We start from the raw sequence: 22,513 nt of genomic DNA, 5'->3' as shown, positions 1-22,513 counted from the left end.
CATCTCTAATCAGAAGTGTTAGTTGTGAGTCCCAATCAGGCCATTGTTTCACCCTCTGAATTGTGGCTTCTACCATCTGCCACGTCACTGTTGTCATTTTCCCTTTGTAACGTTTCAATTAATTTCACTTCGTTTTCACGTTACTTTCAAACATTTTATTTCACTTTAAATAATACATACTCGGGAGCAAGGGAACACCCGTCCGCCATAACTATCACAATCCGAGTCCCCTCCTTTCATCTCCTTCCCGCGCCGTCAACAATCCCAACAATTACCTCCCTCCACCTCTGCTGCTTATTATTGCTTGTATTACGTCACACCAAATACCAAAACAAACCACTCAAAATTAGGTGTTACATTTGCCCCATTGGAAAAGAAAATGGAATGACATGCAATTTTCTTTTTCAAAGCCTTCAAAAACAAAGTATTATGGGTTACGGGCGTGGCCCCAACGCCTTCAGTTTTGAACTTCCCCCTTTCCATCACACAAACACAGTTCACTCCACTTCACATACCGGCATTTCATTATTCCATCTGTTACACTTCTCTTACTTATCACTTTCCTTCTCCGTTCACTTTACTCATTCATTCATCACTGTCATCATTCATTCCAAGCATATAAATACCAACCATGCACTTAATAAACAATCAACAAACACTCCTGCAATCACCCATATCAAATTATTACACATGTATTTACCCTCACTTTTCTCCTGTCACATCACCCTTCCACCGTCTCTCCAGGGTGTAACCACTCTCGCCACCTATCTAATTGCCCCATTTTAAATTTTACTCTCCTCCTTTTCTCCTTCCTCCTTCTTCTCTCCACCCGACCTTCGTCCCTTCTTACGTTACCTTCACGTATCCTAAATATTCTCGCGATCCTCTCAGAGTCACCTTCTCCCGCCGATCCAAGCTCGGTTATGTGACTGCTTCCTTCCGCCATCATGGAATTGACAAGGTGCTGTCGCTCCGGTTGGCGCGCCTCCGCTACATTGTTTAGTGCAGGCCGCTGATCAGCTGATCTCTCGCCCGGCTGGTGAAAGTATCCATCGCCAAGAAAGTCATTGTCTCGTCGTCCCTCTCTCTGCTGGCTCGACGCCTGCCACTCCTGCTGCTGCGACTTCCTCGAGTCCCATCCGTGCTGCTGGTTGTGCTGGAACGTGCCTCCCGACGTCCTCCACGCACTCTCCTCACGGGGTCCCAATGTATTCCTCCCATCAAACGTCGGAACCTTCAACTGTACCGCGGATGCCATTGTGACGCTGGGTCTCGTGTCTTTCTCACGCACGATGTGTTGGACTGCTTCCTCATCTAGCCCAGCTGCCTTTGTGGTGGATTCTTGTCCTATCTCGTCCGCCATCTTCCCGGGCACGTCCTCCGCTTGTTTTTCCTTTCTCCCCTTACATTCTCGCCGAAACGCCGCTAACCCTTCGTTGATGCTCTTCATTGTCTCCTCCAACTTTTTGTCCCTTTCTTCTTGTTTGCTATCCTGCCTCTCCAGTTCTGCCTTTAACTGACTATCTCGCCTCTCCTGGTCTTCTAGCATCTGTCTTAGTAGCACCCGTAGGTCACTGTATCCTTGGTCCTGCGTCTCCATCTCAAACTCATGTATCTCTATATCTACCCCTTCTTTTATCAAAAGTGGCTTTAAACGCTCCTGCAGCTCAAATTTCGCCCCTTGGGTCGTCGATCCTCGATCCCTCAACAAACTTTGTAAATTCACCTTTTTCAGTTCGTAAAATTTTTTTCACTCCCGCCATCTTGAATTCCCGCTCTCTACGACGCGACTCGTTCCTCAGGCGTTCCGTGGTCTCGATCCTCTCGAGAAGTCGTGCCCTACACGTTGCGGCGCCAAAATGTAACGTTTCAATTAATTTCACTTCGTTTTCACGTTACTTTCAAACATTTTATTTCACTTTAAATAATACATACTCGGGAGCGAGGGAACACCCGTCCGCCATAACTATCACAATCCGAGTCCCCTCCTTTCATCTCCTTCCCGCGCCGTCAACAATCCCAACAATTACCTCCCTCCACCTCTGCTGCTTATTATTGCTTGTATTACGTCACACCAAATACCAAAACAAACCACTCAAAATTAGGTGTTACACCTTCTCTATGATGTATTCCTTTCCCTTTCTTCGCCTTCTGCCCATGGACATAGGAATTCGGTTATTTGTGCTTATTGTGTTGTTTGAATGGGTGGAGTGTATGACTGTTTATTTTGCAAGGTTTTGACATGCCCCTAAACACTTTTTTCTGTTTCTGTCTTACTGCTGTGTCAATGCTAATGAATAAAGTAAATTGCAAAGATACTTCACATAATCTAGTCATGCATGTAGTTTATTTGTGAAATTGTGTTTCATGTACTTGTACGAGATAATTGAGATTGCTACTTTTCAATTTCAGTCCAGTGGTGATTGAAGGGAAGAATTCGAGTACCGTGACTAACTCCAGGAGTCAAACCTCAGCTGAAAATGTGAGTTGGCTTCCTTTGTCTTTCTATTTTTAATCAATTTTGTGACCAAGGTATATATCACTTTAGCATAAGAGTGCAAAAATTTACATGATATAACAAAAAGTATGAGAAAATATGTGCTATTTTGTGAAAAAAGCATTGACCACTGGGAGGAAGGGAGTTTCGTGCTGCCTAGATGGACAGCTTGGGGTCACTTGACTCCTAAAATGTTTTTTGGAATAAAACGCCTCATTGTCATCCAATATTCAGTACTATCATATAAATTGTGAAATCACTTCATTAAAAACACTTTTTAATAATAATAATAATAATAATAATTTATTTTGTCTAGAGACCTTACAGCAAAAGATATAAGACACGTCATAAAAGGAAAAAAATGCAAATATATATATATAATAGATTATAAATAATTGTATGTTCACAGGATATTAATGCTTAATAGGAGGAATGAAATAGGTATTCGTTAACAGAATAATAATTCTTCTCACGAAGAAAAGATTTTAACTTCCTTTTGAATGACTCCATCGACTGAATTGATTTCAAATGCGCAGGAAGTTTATTATAAATTCTGAGGCCCAGCTCGCGTGGGCCCAGCTTTGATCTGTTAGTCCTAATGGAATGATAATGAAGGTTATTACAATTCCTAGTTTCATATTTGTGAACATCACAATTGAGCATAAACAAATCAAGATTATAACGTACAAAAATTAAAATTGATAATAAATATACACACGGGAGTGGAAGAATGTTAAGTGCTTTAAAAATAGGCTTGGAGGGAGCATCAAAAGGTTTTTTTGCAATGATTCTAATTGCACGTTTTTGTAATGTGAACACCTTGGAGGCATGAGGGGATGAGCCCCAAAAAATTATATTGTATGACATTCGAGAATAAAAGATACCGTAATACAATGTAAGAAGAATATTTAAATCAACAGAGTTCCTAAGGTGTCTTAATAGATAGCAGATTGGACTTAGTTTGTTGGCTAAGAAGTCAATATTCATCTCATAGGACATATTACTACATAAGTATGCACCAAGGAATTTTGTGTGGGACACATTCTCAATTGACTTTTTATCCAATCTAATTAGGATGCTCTCGAGAACATTGCTATTACCACAAAATTGAACAGTGTGTGTCTTTTGTGTGTTTAAAATCAATTTGTTAGCTGTACACCAGCTTAAAATACTATCATTTGCATTTTTAGAGCTCATAATAATGTCATTTTGAGTTGGAGAAGAAAGTAAAATATTCGTATCATCAGCATATAATATGACTTTAGAAGCTGGAATATTACTGAGGGAATGAGCTAAATCATTTATGTAGATTAAAAATAAGATTGGGCCTAAGATTGAACCCTGAGGAACTCCTACGGTGGTAGAAGTACTTTTGGAGGAGTATATACTGCCATTTACAGACAGTGAGACAGCCTGTGTCCGATTGCTGAGGTATGACTGAAGCCATTTATTGGCAATGCCTCACACTCCAAAATAATTAAGTTTACGAAGTAGGCGAGAGTGATCCACAAAATCGAATGCCTTGGAGAAATCATAAAAGATTCCTACAGTTTTTTGATTGTTGTCAAGTGATGACAAAATAAAGTCGGTGGCATGGAATAGAGCAGATGTAGTAGAGCGATTTTTACGGAAGCCGTGTTGATTTGAGGAGATTAAGGCATATTTATCCAGAAAAGACATTAATTGGTTGTAGAATACTTTTTCAAATACTTTAGATAAGACATTTTGTTTAGCAATTGGCCTATAGTTATCCAAATTATTGGGGCAGCCTTTATTTTTATATAAAGGGTTAATAATGGAATGCTTGAGAGAAGATGGGAAAATCCCTTGAGTAAGGGATTCATTAATCAGAAATAGAAGAGGTTCCTTTATGCATCTATAAGAGAGATATAATATTCTCCCTGGGATGTGATCAGGGCCCGAAAAGTTTTTGTTAGCTAGGGTTGAAATTATAGCTTGTAAATCCGATTCCGTACAAGGATGAATAAAAATTGAAAAAGCACTAGACTCTGGACTATGGAGCAAGTTTGCAGAAGAGGTAAGAGAGGTGGGTAACGGTGGTGTAATTGTAAAAAGGTTACTGAATTCATTTGCTAAATTTGTGATATCAATGTGTGCATTATCACTGGATTGAGCTATTCTAGGGAGAATGTGCTGATGCAACTTTCCCGTTGACTCTCGAATAATATCCCAAGATGTTTTGGACTTATTACTAGATGAAATTACCCTCTCATTGTTATAGGATTTTTTGGAAAGTTCCAATAATCTCCGATAATTCTTTTTTAACATTATTATATATTATTTCCAGATTTAAAAGTTAATACAAATTATTTTAAACCATATTTAGAAGTCACTAGGGTAGTTTCCTTCATCAAAGAAAACGAAAAGCATTGATTGCGATTCGTTACCCACCATTAGTGTATTCATAATATACAAATTATTTCGTTTTAGAAATACCGGTTTAGACGAATGGCAATTGTCAATTTTATCTTCAATTGAAAAAGGCCAGATTGGCGCCCATGCCGTTCCACTCCACGTGACGTCACAGGGACCTAGTTTCTATAGGAGTAGATAGGAGTTTTACATCGTCTGAGATTACCAATGCATGCATGAGGCACAGAGCTCAGGGAAACATCTCTTAATAATCACCTATTAAAACTGGCTAAGGTCGAAAAGTTTTCTTCGTTTGATAAGGTATTAATAATCCTTATTTAAGTCAAGCGCTACCAGCTAGCAGGGTACTCTGCTACCTGCTAGCATCCTGCGTCGCTCAAAGCCTCGCCCCAAGGTCACCTCACTTGCGGCAGCGGGAACCAGGAAGACATCACATGGAGTTTTCCCAGCATTAATACTTAGCCATCGCGTTTTCGCGCGCTCGAAAATTTTCACTTTTCATTTATTTGCAAAAAATAGATATCGTCATTTAAAAACTAAAAGCGTGAAACACGTACTCCTGGAGTAATAATCTTTCGATTTAGGCAATAAAAAAATAATAGGAAACCACCCTATTGCAAATCTAATCTTGAAAATAAATGCACTCAATACAAAATTTGTGTTTAACACTTTGACTGCGACTATTCAGGTGCCGTATGATCCAAAAATGCGGAAATTTTTTTTTCTTGGATGTAATGAACAGCCAGTATCGCCAAACTAAAATTTTCAATTTTTTTCCGCAAATTTGGATAATTTATTTTCCTCGTCGATCAACGTGGTCCGCCGTTGACGATGGTCCGTGGTTATGCAACCCACATCACAGAAGGTTGTGAATTCACTATTGCTTAAATGCATCTTATTTAGTCGCTAAATATGGATTATTTAATCAAGTGGATAGTTAATTTGTATTGAATTACTAGCCTCGTACCATTTACTGAATATTTGAACTCGGAATCCCATCTGACGTTCTTTTTTATCGTACATTTTTTACACAAATCATTTTTGGACGTTCACCTTAGCTTGGGGGAATATGCATTTTGATGTTGGTCTTCTGCACATATTTGAGGTAAATACCTGTATTAGGTACTTTTTATGCCTAGTCTCATTATACTTACCTTGGAAACCAATCTTAGACCTTTAGATCTTTTATACTCCCCACTTGAATGGTTACTCACTCGATGGTTCTTGAAGAGTGGTGGAAAAGAGTAGAGGTATACTACTATTCATGCACTCCTCTATGTTGAAAATACAGTAATAAATTGGTAAAAGTTTCATTTCTAGGATAATATGTATTATCTTGGATTAAGATTAACAATTTGCATTCTTAGCAAATAAAGTAATAAAAATAGAAGGACTTTTACAAATGGTTTATCAGGTTTTATGACCATTAAAAAAGGGATCGTCAGTAAATATACAGGAATATGATAAAAATACTCACATAAAGAAACAAATCTGAAACATATCCTTCAAGAATGATGAATGTAATTTAATCCATCCTTCCGTGAAACATTTTGAAGCACTTTTCTAGGCAAAGAGGAGGATTATCTGAGCAATCATGGCAGTGGTATATGGTTTGCTGGAGTTTTCCTTTTTTTGTACACACCTGGCAGTTTTTTTTGTTTCCTTCTATCCCTTTTAGTTGTCATGGGGTTGAACTTGGGAAAGTGCATCTCTAGTGGTTGGGTATTTATTTGGGAAACTATAACGTTTTCCTGAGTTCGGCCAAAACTGACGAGTTTTCCTATAATTCTGAGTCTAAAACTGTGTAGACTCATTTTCTCTCCCTTAGAATAAATTTTGTACAGCTGAAAGCTGTGTAACAACGTTATTTGCACAATATGGAGAGCAACATTTTTATACCAACGCAGGATTTTTCTTGAGGTTATGTGGCAGGACCAAAGTTGGTCTAAGCTATCAACACAACCCATGAATTTATTATATTTTCTCACCGCTTCTGGAACCCGCCTTTCAATTTTTCTTTTGCTGACAAAATTCACCAACTTTCCCGAGTGCTGTGTGCTGATCATGGTGACCTCCCTTTTGTCCTTCCATTTTAGCACACAAACCCCGTCGTCTGACCACATTTCCACCATTCCTCCTATTTTTTTATTTTTTTCGCATTAACTTCCTCGGGATTACCTTTCGGATTACTCCTCAACGTGCCAGTGCACAAAATTTTATTTGCTGCTAAACTTGCAACAATGTCCACACTGGTGAAGTAGTTGTCCACAAATACACAGTGTCCTACTCCTCCATATGCCTGCTAAAGTTTATTAACACCACAGCCCGCGTGCCCAAGTCCTCCCTCAGTGTTTTCCCCGGCTCCAGTGTAAACTAAAATTTTTGTGACAAGGCCAGTGGGTTCAGCCAGCATGTATAGCTTTACACCAAACTTATGTATTTTTCCTTCAATGTACTGCCTGAAAGACAGTCGCCCCCGTCATAAAATCATAGACTTGTCAATACTCAATTCTCGGGAAGGGTAATATATTTCATCCATTATGTCATCAAAATGATTTAACAGCGGCCTTATTTTCTGAAGGCGGTCACATAAAAGTGGTTTTTGTGTCCCTTCGGCAGGTGCAAAATGTAATACTCTTAAAATTATTTTGAAACCTGCCCCGAGACATGAGTGAAGGAGAGAAAGGGATGTTATAAAACTTGTTTTTCCGCCAGTAATCCTGAATCTGGGATATTTGGATCAGTCCCATGTGCAGTAGTAGCACCATAAACATGTAAAACTCATCCTTTGTGACAGGTTTCCAACATCCTATGCGTACGCGAGGAGATAGCCTCTCTTTCAAGAAACGGTCCGCATTATTATTTGTTTCTTGAATAATTTTTTCTACTATTTGGTCAGTGAAAAGCAGACGAAAAAAATCCCATGGGGTGTCTCCATTAGGTTTCACTTTCAAATTCCTCTGTCTAGTGAAAGTCATTTCCGGCAATGCGGGTGTTTCCATAGACCAAGTGCGGTCAGTGCGACGCGCGTGGATAGGCAAACCCGGAGTCACAGTTGAGCCATGGGTTAGGGTACTTGAGGAGCTATCACACATACCTATGGATGAATCTTCGAAAGCGTCATCATTCTCTGGATACATGCAGTCTTCGGATTCGGTGCTTCCATCATCCTCCATATCGTCGCTACTTAGAAGAAAGCTGTCATCACTATCCTCTGAAATATCATCTTCTAGGATCGCTTCAATTTCTTATTCTGGTAAATTTCTATCTCTCTATATCGTAATTGCATTGGCTGAAGGCATACCTACATTCGTTGATAGAAAAAAATAAATTATATAAATAAAAAATACGCAGGAGGTGCAAATTTTAGCAGGCATATATTTTGTCATCAATTTTTGAAAAATGTTTCATTTTCTTACCAAGTATTGATAAAGAGGCATATGAAGGACTCTTTGGGTATAGAAACAGGATCCAACGACGGATCAGAGCCTAAAACGTTAATGCAAAGAGTGAAAGAGCTAATCGTTTGCTAAGTGTTTCCGAGCGATCTCAATTAAACTGACGAAGGAATAAAAAAATAATTATCTGGAGTTGATTGCACTTCAGGAGTGGATGATAATTTGTTTTTGGCAATCCCCATTTAAAAAAAAAATTTGTTTCGATGATTCCTCTAAATAGAAAATTCGTTTTTTAAGCTTAGAGAAAATGAAAACTTGAGAATTGGCACTGTACACAAACTATTAAAATAGGTAAAAACGTAACTTGACATTGAGGAGATATTTCTACTTGACGTCTTCTTTTCCCCATTATGGATACCACTGACCAAATGTACTGGAGCTAAAATTGCACTCCCCGATGTCAGAACGTCTCTCCCCCATGTTCACGTCTGTTCTGCGTTCTCGAATGTTATATCTTCAGGCTAACTTTCAACCGTGCCGTCACTTTGTAGTATAATGCTTCTGAGTTGTTGCTCACCGAGTAGTAGGTCAGAAGCACAGCTAATGTAGCAAAATGTTGAATCTGTCGTGTAGTTTACTGATTACAACACAGAATGTGACACCATCAAATGTTTACTTTAGGACGTAATGGTATCTTGTTCCAGAAATATCAATTACAGCGAATTTATGCCGACGTCCAGTCTCCATATATGTACTCATCTTTCCGTTTCGGGTCTGAAAATATTTTCGGCAACATTGCTTCTTCATCACGGTGGAATTTTTTCTAACGAAGTTTCCACTTTGTATTCATTGTGTACCGATGGGTTCTTTAGTACTCATAACATAGCTGTCTCAACTAAATCTGAGAAAAAACCTCCACTACATATATACTAATGATGGCAAAAAAAAGAAGCAATGTGCCGTTGTCTCTAAGAGCATCAATGTTTATTATTTATGTATCAGCATACCACACGGTATGAAATGTTCGTAAATATAAACAAAAATTGCATAATAATTCATTTATAAGATTTATTACGGATTTTAGGCTTAAGAAATTATGCGAAGCACCAAGTTCCTCGCAAAATGCTTATATTTAATCTGAAAAGAGACCATAGCAAAATGATAAAAGTAACTCAAGGTAATGATAAACATAACTTTCAATTTAAGAAAAGCATCTTGAAACGGCTCCGAATATATGATGCCTGGACCATAAAAAAGAAGAATAATAAAGGACATGTCGGTATGTATAGTAATAATACAATTAGAAGCCATATCTTACGCAAGTGACTGAGCACGTCGATCGACGTGTTCCGCCGCTGGCAGAAGATCACGACCACGTCGATAGACGTGCTCCGCAGTGAAAGTGTTAACATGTATTCTAACAATAGGTGCAATGGGTTTACAATATTTGCATAAAACAAAAAAAATTATTATTTTGTTGTAACTCTCATAGAGACAGTAATTTTTTCAGCACTCTTTCCACAAATTTATTTTTTGCATTGAAGGCAGGCATTGGACGATTTATTCGTACAATCCGGTGATGATTGGCACCTTTTTTGTGCCTGCTGGATTTGAATTTGAAAATTGGTACATATGCACTATGTATCCGCTCTTTATCCACTCCGGCTTTGTTTTTATCTTGCAATAGGTCTCTGGTTCTCTTTCTTCTATGTTTCGGAAATAGTGTGGTGTGAGTTCATATTGCTGAAAAGTACACTAATGCTTTTTTTTGCCTGATACTGCATGAGAATAAGGCCTAAGGTATTTTTGAGTACTCACGTGCAATGGATTACAATATTCGTGCATCACATCTGTTTTTTCAATCAATCGATTTTTTATAAAAGAGGAGAAAAACTTATATTATTATAAATTAGTTTATGGAGAAAGAAAATACCACCAATCAATCTCTAAGCTGGAAGAGTTTGGAGCACAAATATATCCAGCAGTTAATTGTGATAAATTAAAAAACAAACTGGTATGCAGATGCAATAGAAAATACAGACATTTGTTTTGTGTATTTTTATTTTGATTGGCATTATTATTATTTTCTCTGGGTCTTTTACCAGTAATGTATACAGCTTATGGGAATTGATTAATTTGATCCAATTACAATATCACACTAATGTTAATGCAGAATATATATCATACAACACTTAACTTTGCTCAAGTCTGTGAATGCAAGAGTAAGGATCGGATTTCCAGGATAAATTGATGGATGCTCAAGAACCTTGATTCATTCACGCAATCCTTAGGGCCATTGAACCTCAAGCTTAGTGAAGGGAAAATATATTGTAACCGATGCTGCTTGGCGCGGTTCATGGGCGTCTGAATCGGCGTTTACGAGGTAGGGAAGGCTTATGTAATTTTGTGTGAATGTGTGCGTGTGAATGGGAAGTGAAGCGTTAATGACCCGGTGCTGTATTTTTCCATTCCCCCCCCCCCCCTCTCCCACGATTCTTCCGCCTAGAAAGAGCGGAAATTTCCTATGTGTACATGACTAGCAGCAAGTTTACCCCACCCCACAGCGAAAGAAGAACACCTGCACATAGCGTACTGAAGGTGATGTAACCCGCTAACCCCACCCCCCACAAACTTTGACGAAACCCCCCCCCCCTCCCCTATTGAAGAGTCGGAGAACCTGCCATTCCGAATCTCCCCTCCTTACCCCAACCCCCAGAAAGTGACCCACGGGGCTATAAAAGCTGAGTACAGCAGGCGACAAGAAGACTATTCGGCATGGGAGTCAGCTGAGGCAATCCTGTAGACGAGAGCGAGAGAGACGCAGCGAGGCGTGGAAGTTGACTTTGAAATTAATTATGGCGGCAGCAAGGAAAGAGGGGACGAGGGGGAGATTTCCAGCACGCAAAGTAGAGAAACGTCACTCCACGATGCCCAGTGAAGAAATTCTCTCATCCTACAGCGAGAGGAGACGCAGCAACGTTGACCAGAGCCAGCCAAGGAAGCCATCTCCATCCACAACTCAGAGAGAGCGATAAGTACTCCAGCCACCTATTCCCAAATTCAGAAGACCCCGAAGAGCCCCATTCCCCCCCCCCCCCCCACTATTCAAGATAAGAAGAACTGTGATACATTCCCATGCATTTTTTTATATTTTTTTTATGCCCTCCCCTTTCCCCCCCGTGTGTGTGTGTGTGAATGGTTAATTGTAGTTGTTAGGACAGAAAATGATAATTTGAAATTGGCGTTTGTCATTATTCGACTATTCTGTTTTCTTTTACGCCAACATTTGTTAAAACAGAGTTTCTTTTCTTTTATTGTTTGCTAATTGTTGTCACGTGGTATTTAACCGGCCAGTAGCAGTAGTTTAATTTTTTTCATGCAGAAGAACAAGTCATTTATGTGTTCTTTTGTTCATTTTCAAGTTGAAGTGTGTATTAAAAGTTTTGTTGAAATTGTAAATTGTCATGTAAGCCTTTGTTATTTCGTGCACGCCAGCCTCCATTCAGCAAGTGAAACCCACCCCACACCCTCTTTTCATTTCCCCCACCTCCCCTTATTCCCGAACCACGACCCGCTCGCCTTGAGCGAACCCTCCAAAGAATCCTCCCCCACCCCCAAAACCCGACAAGACAGGTTACAATATACAGGGTACATACTAGTTCAGGGTAGTCAAGGAGATAAAAATTTCACTGTCTGTCAAGGGTAACAGATAATGCTTTGAGAGTAGTACCACTTCTGTTGGAGTACCACAAGGGTCCATATTTGGCCCAGTCTTTTCTAATCCTTATAAATTATTTGCCTGCATCCCTCACCAGTATTCATAACTCTGCCGCCATGTTATATGCTGATGATAGAGACATCTTACTTTCTGCCCCGTCATAAAATGACCTCATAAGTTCTAAATCTGCAAATGAAACCATTCTTTGCTGTTTTGTTAATAATGAATTGAAATTTAAACATTGAACAGTCACAAACTGTTCAATATGGGTTGCTTTTTTTCTTTCGGTAAATTTGGATCTGATTTCATCATATGGTGAGATGTAATATCTGTGGGTATTTGCATCCAGCGCATCTGATGTGACCATCTGTAGCTGTTATCAATGCTCTCTCGTGGCATGAACCAATGCTTTGTCTCTCCCTCTTTTCTTTGCAGGTGTCGACTAAGAGTGATGTGGACAGCGCCACCCCAGCCGTGCTCTCCCCTCAGCCCAGTGCAGGCAAGCCCTTCCAAAACGTTAGTACCAACCCCCTGAGTTAGTCCCCTCGTGCACTATTGACACCATTGCTGCTGTGATATTTTCTAGCTCTTCTCTTAACATTTCAAGATGCCTTCTCCTCATGCAATGTGTCCTTTCATGCAATTGTGCTACATTACTGCCAAATGAATGATGAAGCCTCCTCCCTCATTGAGATGTGACATAGACGTAATAATCTGCTTTTTCTTTCTCTTTTTCCCGTTGGCTCTTTTATACTCTCTTTGATTTAGTGAAAAATCCTATTTTCTCCCCATTTATTTTATCATTTTGTGTGTTGTGCTGTTTTTTTGCTCTTTGAATGCTTTTAATTGCACCTTATGCTTCTTGGTTTACAAACTATTTAGGGTACATGTGTTGCTGGAACATTGTGGAAAATGAAGCTCCTTGGAGGTAGGGAAGCTGTATGCATGGCATATTTTCATTTAGGACATGAGATTTGCATCAGCCTTTCCTCTCAGTAATCCACTGTCCTTCCAGTTATTATCGAAGTCACTCTTCTGCTTTCTCGATATGTTATTATAACGCTGGAAGGGCTAACGGATGAAGGCATGAACGATTTTGGTGGACCCGAATGGAACACGTAAGAATGCGTGAAGACGTTGTATTTTCTGTCCATGCATTTGCACAATTTGGGTGCTTACACTGTTCATTTTCATCCTCACTCTTGCATTCATGCATTAAGACAGTAACTCGTATGTGTTAGTGCATTGTGCAACCAGGTCTTCATGCAAGTGTGAAGGAAATACATAATGTGTGCATTTCAGTTGAATATCTCAATTTTAGGTTAGATTTGGAAGGAAAAGCTTTTAATGGATGCATTGCCAACCGAAGGCTGGTTCTGTCAAAAAAATTATGAATACATTTAAAGTCAGTGATTAGCAAAAAGAAATAGCTTCCCAGGTCAGAAACAATTGACACGCCCCTACGTGCCATCTATCATTCCTGTGCACACCACACTGCCACACACAATCTATTGCAATTGAGTTTTTTCCTAGTTGTGTTCATGTCTTTTCCAGAGTTGATTCCATTTTCTCATATCCACGTTATTTTTCATCCCTAGGTGTTCACAAATGGGGAACATGCGCAATATTTTTAAAGTACTAGAATAAGGAGGTCCTAACCCCAAGTATACTTGCTGAAAATTTCGCAGATGAATAATGTTTTGAAGTTGAGTTATGAGTCTTTAAAAATTAATCTTCATTGGCTGCTTGAAAACACGAGGTCATCGGAGCGTGACGTCATGGCACGGTATCCACTGATGACAGACTGAGGAAGTGGATAGAAAATCAGTTATGCAGGGGCTCAAATGCAAATTTGGCAAAATTAATTGGTATTTTAACATGAAACTGCAGATTGTGAATATGTTGGGTGCCAAGATTTATTTTGACTCATTTCTGCGGCTGGTTTCGGTTCAAAAACAGGAGCTGGAGTAAATACAGCGTAAGTAGTACTTCAGACTTATTTCTGTGTCTATTAAATACTTATTTATTATCTTTGAACAATCATTTGGATCACAACTCCGGCCGATTGGGGAGAACTGTCTTAAGTTCTGCATAATGGGTTATTAAGTAAATACATGAGATAGATTTTCAACTAGCAATGGATCTATTAAATCTTAATGGACAATAAATAAAAATTTTTTAAATTTTCATAACATTATTTTAATTAATCACATAATTATTTACGTGCTTGCTTCTACTCCATGCATCATGCTAGTGATGAAGCAATCACTGTTTTCCAGTAAATCAGCCTCCATAAGGGAGTCGACCAAAAGTTAACTGTCGTACTGTGCCTTCTTAAATCCCTCCTTTGAGGAATAACTACAAAGCTCAATGATGATTTTTACTTCGATATCTTCCAACCAAGGCTCTACCGCTCTACTCTCTTAGCAAAGGGAATGGTGTACCGTGCAATGACGTCAGAAGGCGTTTCAGGTCACGTAACTTCAAGGGATATTTGAGCTGTTTTAATTAGCATTTAATAACGTTTGTGGAGAACTAGGAGAGTTTTGGCTTATATATTTGGACGCGTAAGAAAATTGTGCATTCAATGAGACTTAGTTGCATGATGGACAAATTTCATGCATGTTCCCCATTGTTACATGGTTAGAGCTAAGAAAGCACTCATGAGAAGTTCATGAAGGAAAGGGACTACCACCCAAAAGGGGTGTTCCTAAGTATCACGCCAATTTTCCTGTCAATTCAAAAGTGACTACACCCCACGCCAATGTCCTCTCTCTAGTATCACCAGGTTGTTGGTGCTGATGTATCCAAAAGCATAACGCATCAACACATGGATCTCACGCTAACTGCTCCTCCCGACGCATTATTTGTTTCTAATTTTTTCTATAAACTGGCCTTCACTCTTGCCCTTTCTGCTCTAGTCAGGTCGATGTGAGACCTTATTACAAGCACTTGAATACAATAATTGCATGTTTTACATCAAGAATAAAATTGTTTTTGATGAAACTAGAGAATGTCTTTTGTAGACATTTTGCTTTACTGCTTGTCCCATTGATATGGTATTAATGCATGGAGTAACTCATGCACAACGAGAAGCATTTCAAATCACAATAGCTTTTGGAGAAACTTGAGCAGTGTATTGCAGCAATCCAAGCGGAGTGAGTACCCTTCTAGAAGTTCTGACATTTTGTTGTCTTTGGTTTGAGAGTACTTTTGAAGTGGATTTGTTTATTGTTTCTTTTTTTATATTCCTTGTTAATATTCCAAATTTCCCTTTTAAATTGACATTTTGAGTAACCCCCAGATTTTTTTCATTTTTTTGTGTTAACTTTTTTTGTGTTTTTACTGATTTCTCACTTATATATATGTACTGGTGCTGCTCCCTTCCCTTGTGCTTGCACTCCTGCGCGTGAAACCCTTTGCGCTTGGACCACCCCCTCCTCTAATCCCGTGTGTGCGGACGCTGGAAAAGGCGCGTCAGGAAGAGCTGAGGGAGCGGGCACGCCAGTTGCTGCAGGCTGCACGCAGGGAAGCGTCGTCGGGGAGGGGGGGCGGCGGACGCAGTGGTGCGCTCCCTCACCACCAGAGGCCACCACTGTCCCCACCAACAGGAAAGGTAGGACACACCTCTCCCTCAACCCTAAGAGCCAGCAAGAGAGCCACGGCTCAGCTGCTCTCGACAATCGATCGACAGTATTGTGTGTCACTCCCTCCCCTTCCCCTTGCTGCTATCTGTACAGACACAGCTATCTCTCGCTTTACTCAAATTCACTTCATCCTTACAGCCTTCATGTCCACTAAAATGGACATGACCTCTAGGGGGTTTTTACTGCTTAATGTACGTATACTTCTTTTATTTTATGCTTAAAACACAACATTTACAGGCATACAGCAATTTGTTGAAAATGTTATGCTGGAGGAAAAATTATCAAATTTTGTTGCTCTTATGCAGATATGCCAAATATCGCCCAGTATTTATATCAGAATAAATTATCAGCTCACCCCTATTTTTTGAGAACTCATCTCTAGTCTCAAGCACTCCTGCATGTGTTTTTCCCCAGGTAGATTTAACCAGCGTACAGGCACAAGTTGATTTGAGTGATTATACATACATTGATTTTTTCTTATGTGGTAGAATTATATTGACCTTAAGTTTAAATTATGGTCAATAACATGCCAGTAAATACAACAATAGACTCATTATTTTGCAATTTATGCTTGCATTACAATAGATGGTCCCTCTCTTTTTTGCGCATAACATCAATTTTCCCTCCTGTGAAGCAATAGGAAATACATATGTGGTTCTTTCTGGACAGTATTGATCACAACCTTAGAGGGCTTCACCTCTGCATTACCATCAAATCAAGTTCACCTGTAGCATGCTGACATGACACATTTGCGTGTCAAACAGATTGTAATTTAGTTGTTGTGGAAGGAGCTCATTGCTGGCAACTGGAATCAAAACATTCTGAGAGGTGAAGCCAGGAAGCCTTCTTATGTATCTTGAGAAGCAAGATATGTACTAATTTCAGTGTCAGGAATAAATTAATGTTTGAGTGTTTATAATTAATGAAATGAGTATGATGTATTTTAAGCTACTGTCACTGGCACCTAATTCGTTAGCCTAAAATTCCTTTCACTTCAGCATCATCTTTGAGTGTGTGTTAATCGTGCAACCATTTCGTGTCGAACCTGCATATTGTCATGTTCATCAAACTGTTCTGTGTTTTCTCTCCTATTTTTCATTCCGTATCAATTTCTCGGACAATGGAGGCATGGGGAGGGGTAGGAGGTAGATATTTACTATGTTCAGACTGTCCCAATAATTGTGTCATTTTTGATCACTAATTTAGGCCTTTAAAGTTTTGATGAAATTGGGCCCAAATTGAATTTTTTAACGTGGTCACCCCGCAAGCCATAGTTGAAGCTTGCAGTTGGACCTACATCATGGGCTCAAAGAGTCAAGATAAAAAAAATTGGTTTACATTCAACTAGACATGTAACCTTTTCTGATGTGTGTACCAAAGTTCATCCAAATTGGTTGATTTTAAGTGCTGGAAATTAGATATCTAACACGGCACACAATTAATGGCACAATCTGTGTGTTTTAAACATCTGTAGGAGATCTACAAGGCTATTGTATATATCTTGAGGGCATTTTATTCTGCTACTGCTTTTTTTCTTAAGAAATAATGCCTATTTTGATTCTGAATTTTGCATTTCTCTATATTATACTGATTCTGATAGCATAACATAATGCCTTGTTGTAACATGAGGTCAATAAGAGAATTAACACAGGAAACATCGTACAAGTACAGTCATTTATATTTATACTTAATAGAAAAGTAATCATTAAATAGAATAGTTACTAAAATGTATGTTTTAAAGAACTGTTTTGTTTAAAAAAGTTTATCTTAAGCCAAAAGCCAAATTAGGATATTTTTGTATAATGTGTTGATTCAAGTGTTGACCATTAAAAACGATCCAGAGGTTAAAGATTGGTAGACAAGGAATTAAACTCATCGATAGAGGTCTGTGAATTTCGCGAGACGCGATATCACGATATAATGTGAAATAACACGAAATAACGCGAAATCAGTGAATAAAAACAAAATTTCGTGTTTTATTTTTTATTTTAGGTGGATTAGCGAAAAAAATCACATCTAATGAGTCATAATCTATTAAAGCCCAAGCCTTCATTGTTAAATGGTGCTGATGTTCATTTGCTCTATCTCATTACGAGTACAAGGTCAATTGGCTCGTTTAGTCTCACGCATAACGCATCCGCGTAAAATCGTGCACTGTAGTGATTTCTCCGCCAGAATTTGCCGTTAAATTTATCACAGCCTCTCTCTTCGATTCCCATGTATTAATCCTGAAATGTTTAGAATGAGGTGCTTTCTCACCTGAAGAATTAGATATTATGAATTAAAAATGCAATGAAAAAAAAGAAATTTAACGCGGCCGTGGAAGAGCGGAAAGACAACCTCACGCACCCGGTACGCGTCACCGCCGAGCAGTAATTCCGGTGACTCACCGCGACGCATTAGACATTGATATTGGATAACTTGTTGCAGGAAAACCTTGCGTGTGGATCTAATGTAACAATTTCGTTGACTTAAACATGGCCCCTGGCTGGGACCGGGCCGCCGTTCACGGCACGGCCCACAGCGTGGCAGAGAGTCGTCTCGTCTCAAAGTAGCCTGAATTTTACGGCATCGTGACGTGAACGGCGGCTGGCGAACAGTCGATTTGTCAGAGAGCAGCCTCAATGTAGCACTGCCTGTATTTCACGCCGTAGATGACGCACCGCCGGGCCGTATCGAAATGGGTGCTGTGGTGACCACAGCGGCCGTCAACAGTGCCGTGTCGACAACTGCACGATTCGATTCGTTTAAAGACGTCCATAGACACGCATGGTTATTTGAAAGCACGAAGCACTAGCAGGGGAGGAAGGGAAGGAAGGAACAGAAAGGATAGGAGGAGAGGGGGTTCTCCTTATTAGCAGACGAATCGTCGGATATTCACTGAGCTTCAATGCAAAAAAAAAAAATCATTTCAACATTGGCCAAATCTAATATCTAATTTTTCAGTTGAGAAAGCGACTCATTCCAGATGTTTCAGGATCGATAAATGGGAAATAGTTTTTCTAGTTTCTTTGAATCCGATTATGGTTTGTTAAGTGTGCTTCTTTCACTGCCTTTCCTGACCGATTGGCAACAGCTATAATCAAAAGTAAGCGATTTTGTTGTATCTAGCTGCTGTCCTACCTTCCCTCAACACCTGGGTGAGGGGTATCGAAAGGGAACCCATGACATGAAAAATTTCGGCCAATTTGTAAGTTATACAGTACTATGGTTATACCGTAGCTACCCAGCACTCAGTTTGAAAACACCATCATGACAGGTTGTGTTATATGGTTGGACTGTTTTTTTTTATCGTAGTTCCAGCTTTAAATTTCGAACGAAGGATAGGAATTTTAAAATGCCAAAAGCTAGTGGTGATGATGTTCATACCAGGGCAATTAAATTCAGCTGAGAAGGATTTTATGTGAAAGACAGAGTATTACTATGCAAAGTTTGCGATAAAAGATTTTAATTTGAAAGATGTGACACTTTGTTAAAGCACATCAGTAGCGATACACATAAATGTGTGAAAGAAAGGGGACCCGCTAAACGACAGCTATCATTTGAACACACAGTCACTCAGTCAAAGAAAGCAAAGGAGGAGCTTGTTGTTGCTACCACAGAAGCATTTTTAAAGGCTTTATTTAGTGTAGAGAAACTTGACAATCCAAAAATTCTGGAATGGCTCTTGAAGTATACACATATGAGGTAGTGGGAATATGTGTTTTCCCAATTGTATTCACCAAGACTACATACTTGAACTAATCATATACCTTGAACCAATATAAGTTGAACCATTTCTTTCATTTAGTTTTATCAGAAATTTTGTACAATCGAAATTGTGTTAAATGTTATGTAAAATGCTTAATAAAAGTATAAGTATTCATAAAATGTGTACCATAAAATAATAAAACGCCTATAAACATGGGAAAATTGTAGCATTATAATAATATGTACTGCCAAGATTTTCTATAACACCTAAATCACATGGTTTTAAAATTAATGTTAGCAAAAAATAAAACCACTTTCAAGGACCTCTACTCATCGATCATGAAAATAAATTTAAAGTGGCAAAAAAGAGTTGAGGGTACAAAAGGGAAATGCTAGTACATAATGCATATGTGTGAGCTACCAGGTTGTTTACTTTTCATAAACTTTGCATTGCATTTACGTAAGAAATTTATGTTGAAATACAAATCCCTGTTCAATAGGGTGGATTGGAAAAATCCATCTGGCCCAATGAAAAAAAGTTGTAAGACTGATCAAAAGTAAGGCCTGAAAAATTTGAGACCTCTATGTGAATCCCACAATGGATCCCTTGCTCAAATGGGGTAATTCCTTCTGCCATTTTTGGGGGAAGGGTAAAATATCAAAAAAATTAATATTTTTATGGTAAATCCCTACAGTTTTTGTGGAGCTACTGACCTACAAGGGCAAATATTTTGTGCATTTTGACATATCTGCCACCGATAAGCCACAAAATGCCTAATTTGAGTCCACGCCCTCGAAGAAAATATTCCAATGCCCACGCAGCATCACAGATAGAAGAACGGCAATCTGCTCCCGTCCCCTCCCCGCTTGCCTCTCCCCCTTTCATGCCCCAAATATGTACAGCAAAATTCATCCTGGGAGTGCACCTACTTTTAGAGAAGTCATGATATATTTTTGTATTGTTCACAATATTTTTACATTCGAGAACGCGTGCAAGGAGTCTATGGTCTATGAAGAGGCCTTGCGAGTGGCTAGAAAGGTGTGCGAACTTTGGTGCCGTTCTTCCATAATGCCTGTGACTAAATGGATTTTGCAGTACCATTGGAAGTACTAAAACTTAGGAAAAAATGCAAAAAGGTCAAAAGAAGTGTTTTATTGAAAAACAAAACTCAAACCTTTTAAAGGAACACTAGAAATTATGCGATATTTGTGCATAAAAGTGCGAGATGGAGCATAAGGTTCCCACTGAAGAGGCATGTTGAGAGATCAACGGAAGAAACGAAAGATGATGGCTGCTGGATTGAATCCTAAAGAAACATGATGATTGAGGAAAAAACTGAAAAGGGAATCGCTGGCGAGCATTGTGTCAACATAGATTCCTGCTGGGGAAAATAGTATCAAAAATATTCTTCATCAATTCATCCGAAGAAAATTAAACAGACAAGAAATCAGACGATTCGTATCTCTACGTTACTGATGAAATGAACATTAATGCCCATTTCACATGGATGTGGACGGTCCGTGTTGCGTGCTATGTGTGCAGGGCATGAAGAGCGGTCGCAGCTGTTCACATAGGCACGGACGAAATCTGTCGGCATCCAGCTCAATATCAGCTGGTGCAGTTTTCCAAAGTAGAAGAACGTCATACTGCCCAGAGCAATTCAAGCAATTGCTGTGTACCGGATTAGAAAAAACGGAAGAAAAGTGCCCGTCAATGGAGGTAAGCTGTTTTTGAGGCCACATTTACAGAGATTTGTGCTGATGAATGTAAGTTTTTCAATTATTTTCGCATGCCCACTCCCTTTCCCAATGCCTTGTGTGAAGACGCACTCGCACTGTTATCTCCCAGCTGGCTCTTTTTCCAATGGCAAATCTGCTTGTTCATGCCGCGTTCAGGTGTAAGCACAAACCTGTGACGTGCACGGATGATCTGCAAAGGGGCGAAGGGGCCACGTGGACGGCTCCTCCGCTTGCGGACGGATGATTGGCACTCATGTGTAAGTTCCATTAACATCCATGGAACCTTGTCTGCATGCGTAGCGCAGACCGACGGCGTCCATGCGAAACGGGCCTAAAGACAAAAATCAACCTGGACCTTCTGTGGGGAAAATGCATCTGCCAATTGTGGTAGAGGTATACGCAAGAGCCGGCTTGTCACTCTGAGAGCAGCAGCAATGATCGTCCCCACAACTCGAGCTGACGCAAAGATCATAACTTCATAAGATAAATTCAAGGAAGTGAACTGGAATTGTTTGCATAGACAGAAAAAGATGCTAATTACTGTGAAAACAAATAGAGAGGAATCAAAGGGTGTTATGAAAGGGCTCCCTTTTGATGGAATGAAAGACACTTATACACATGAAAACAGGCAAGAGGACTCATCAATCAAAGGACAGCAACGTAAGATAAAAATACCACTCAGCGTATACCATATTATGTATATATTACAGTCTTTAATAAACAGAAGCAGCCAATTTTAATTCTTAAATCTTAATTTTTAATCCTTAACTCTCAATTTTTAATTCTTAGAATAGAATATCAATGTTTTTTTTGTGTAAACAGCCAAGGTTTAACTAAACGAAGAAACTTTGTGAAAGCATTTTCTCTTTTTATGATATCAGGCATATTGAAAACCTTTGCACCCATGTATTGAAAAGACCTTTTATTCAATGTTAAATGAGGTTTACAGACATGCACATTACATTCTTTAAATAGGACAAGCATTGCAGTGTATTGGCACATATGAAGAGAGTATCGTAAGTCTATCCTTTCGAATGGGGCATTACATTCACTGAAGCTTTAATTTAAAATTTCGGATCCAGATTCGATGTCTTCTGCGACTTTGGATCCCATGTATCTGGTGAAGGGCAATATGTATCCGCTGATATTTGGATCCGATCTGATCATCCCCAATTATTATGTTTTCCTAGAAGAAGACATTTCACTTTTGGTTTAAATTGTGTAGACATTAGAAATCATTTGGAAATCATTGTGGATATAGGTCACATACATCATCAACATAAATAAAACTGCTTTGATCGGTGGATAATGTATTCTCACTGATCAGGAACTGGATTTTCAGAATGGAATTACTTATGTAACACTTGTATATATGTACATATGTTTGTGCTAGCGAGGATGAAGTTTAGAATGTGAAGAAGGGAAGGAA

At 39.2% G+C, this 22,513-nt stretch overlaps 1 protein-coding gene across 4 annotated transcripts in view; it reads left to right on the top strand.

The window, feature by feature from the left end:
* Nucleotides 1–22,513, top strand: part of LOC124166732 (EH domain-binding protein 1) — an 84,060-nt gene that overhangs the window by 47,179 nt on the left and 14,368 nt on the right. For 3 of the 4 annotated variants that reach the window (XM_046544397.1, XM_046544398.1, XM_046544396.1), the window contains exons 13-15: nucleotides 2,413–2,482; nucleotides 12,443–12,523; nucleotides 15,480–15,623. In XM_046544397.1, the coding sequence (XP_046400353.1) occupies nucleotides 2,413–2,482; nucleotides 12,443–12,523; nucleotides 15,480–15,623 (295 nt within the window). The remainder of the gene's footprint in view (nucleotides 1–2,412; nucleotides 2,483–12,442; nucleotides 12,524–15,479; nucleotides 15,624–22,513) is intronic. The other variant, XM_046544399.1, reaches the window with a different exon arrangement.

This window comes from Ischnura elegans, chromosome 10 (assembly GCF_921293095.1).
Source record: "Ischnura elegans chromosome 10, ioIscEleg1.1, whole genome shotgun sequence".
Lineage (NCBI taxonomy): Eukaryota > Metazoa > Arthropoda > Insecta > Odonata > Coenagrionidae > Ischnura > Ischnura elegans.
Note: the sequence above shows the minus strand (reverse complement) of the source record. Positions and strands in the feature narration are given on the sequence as shown.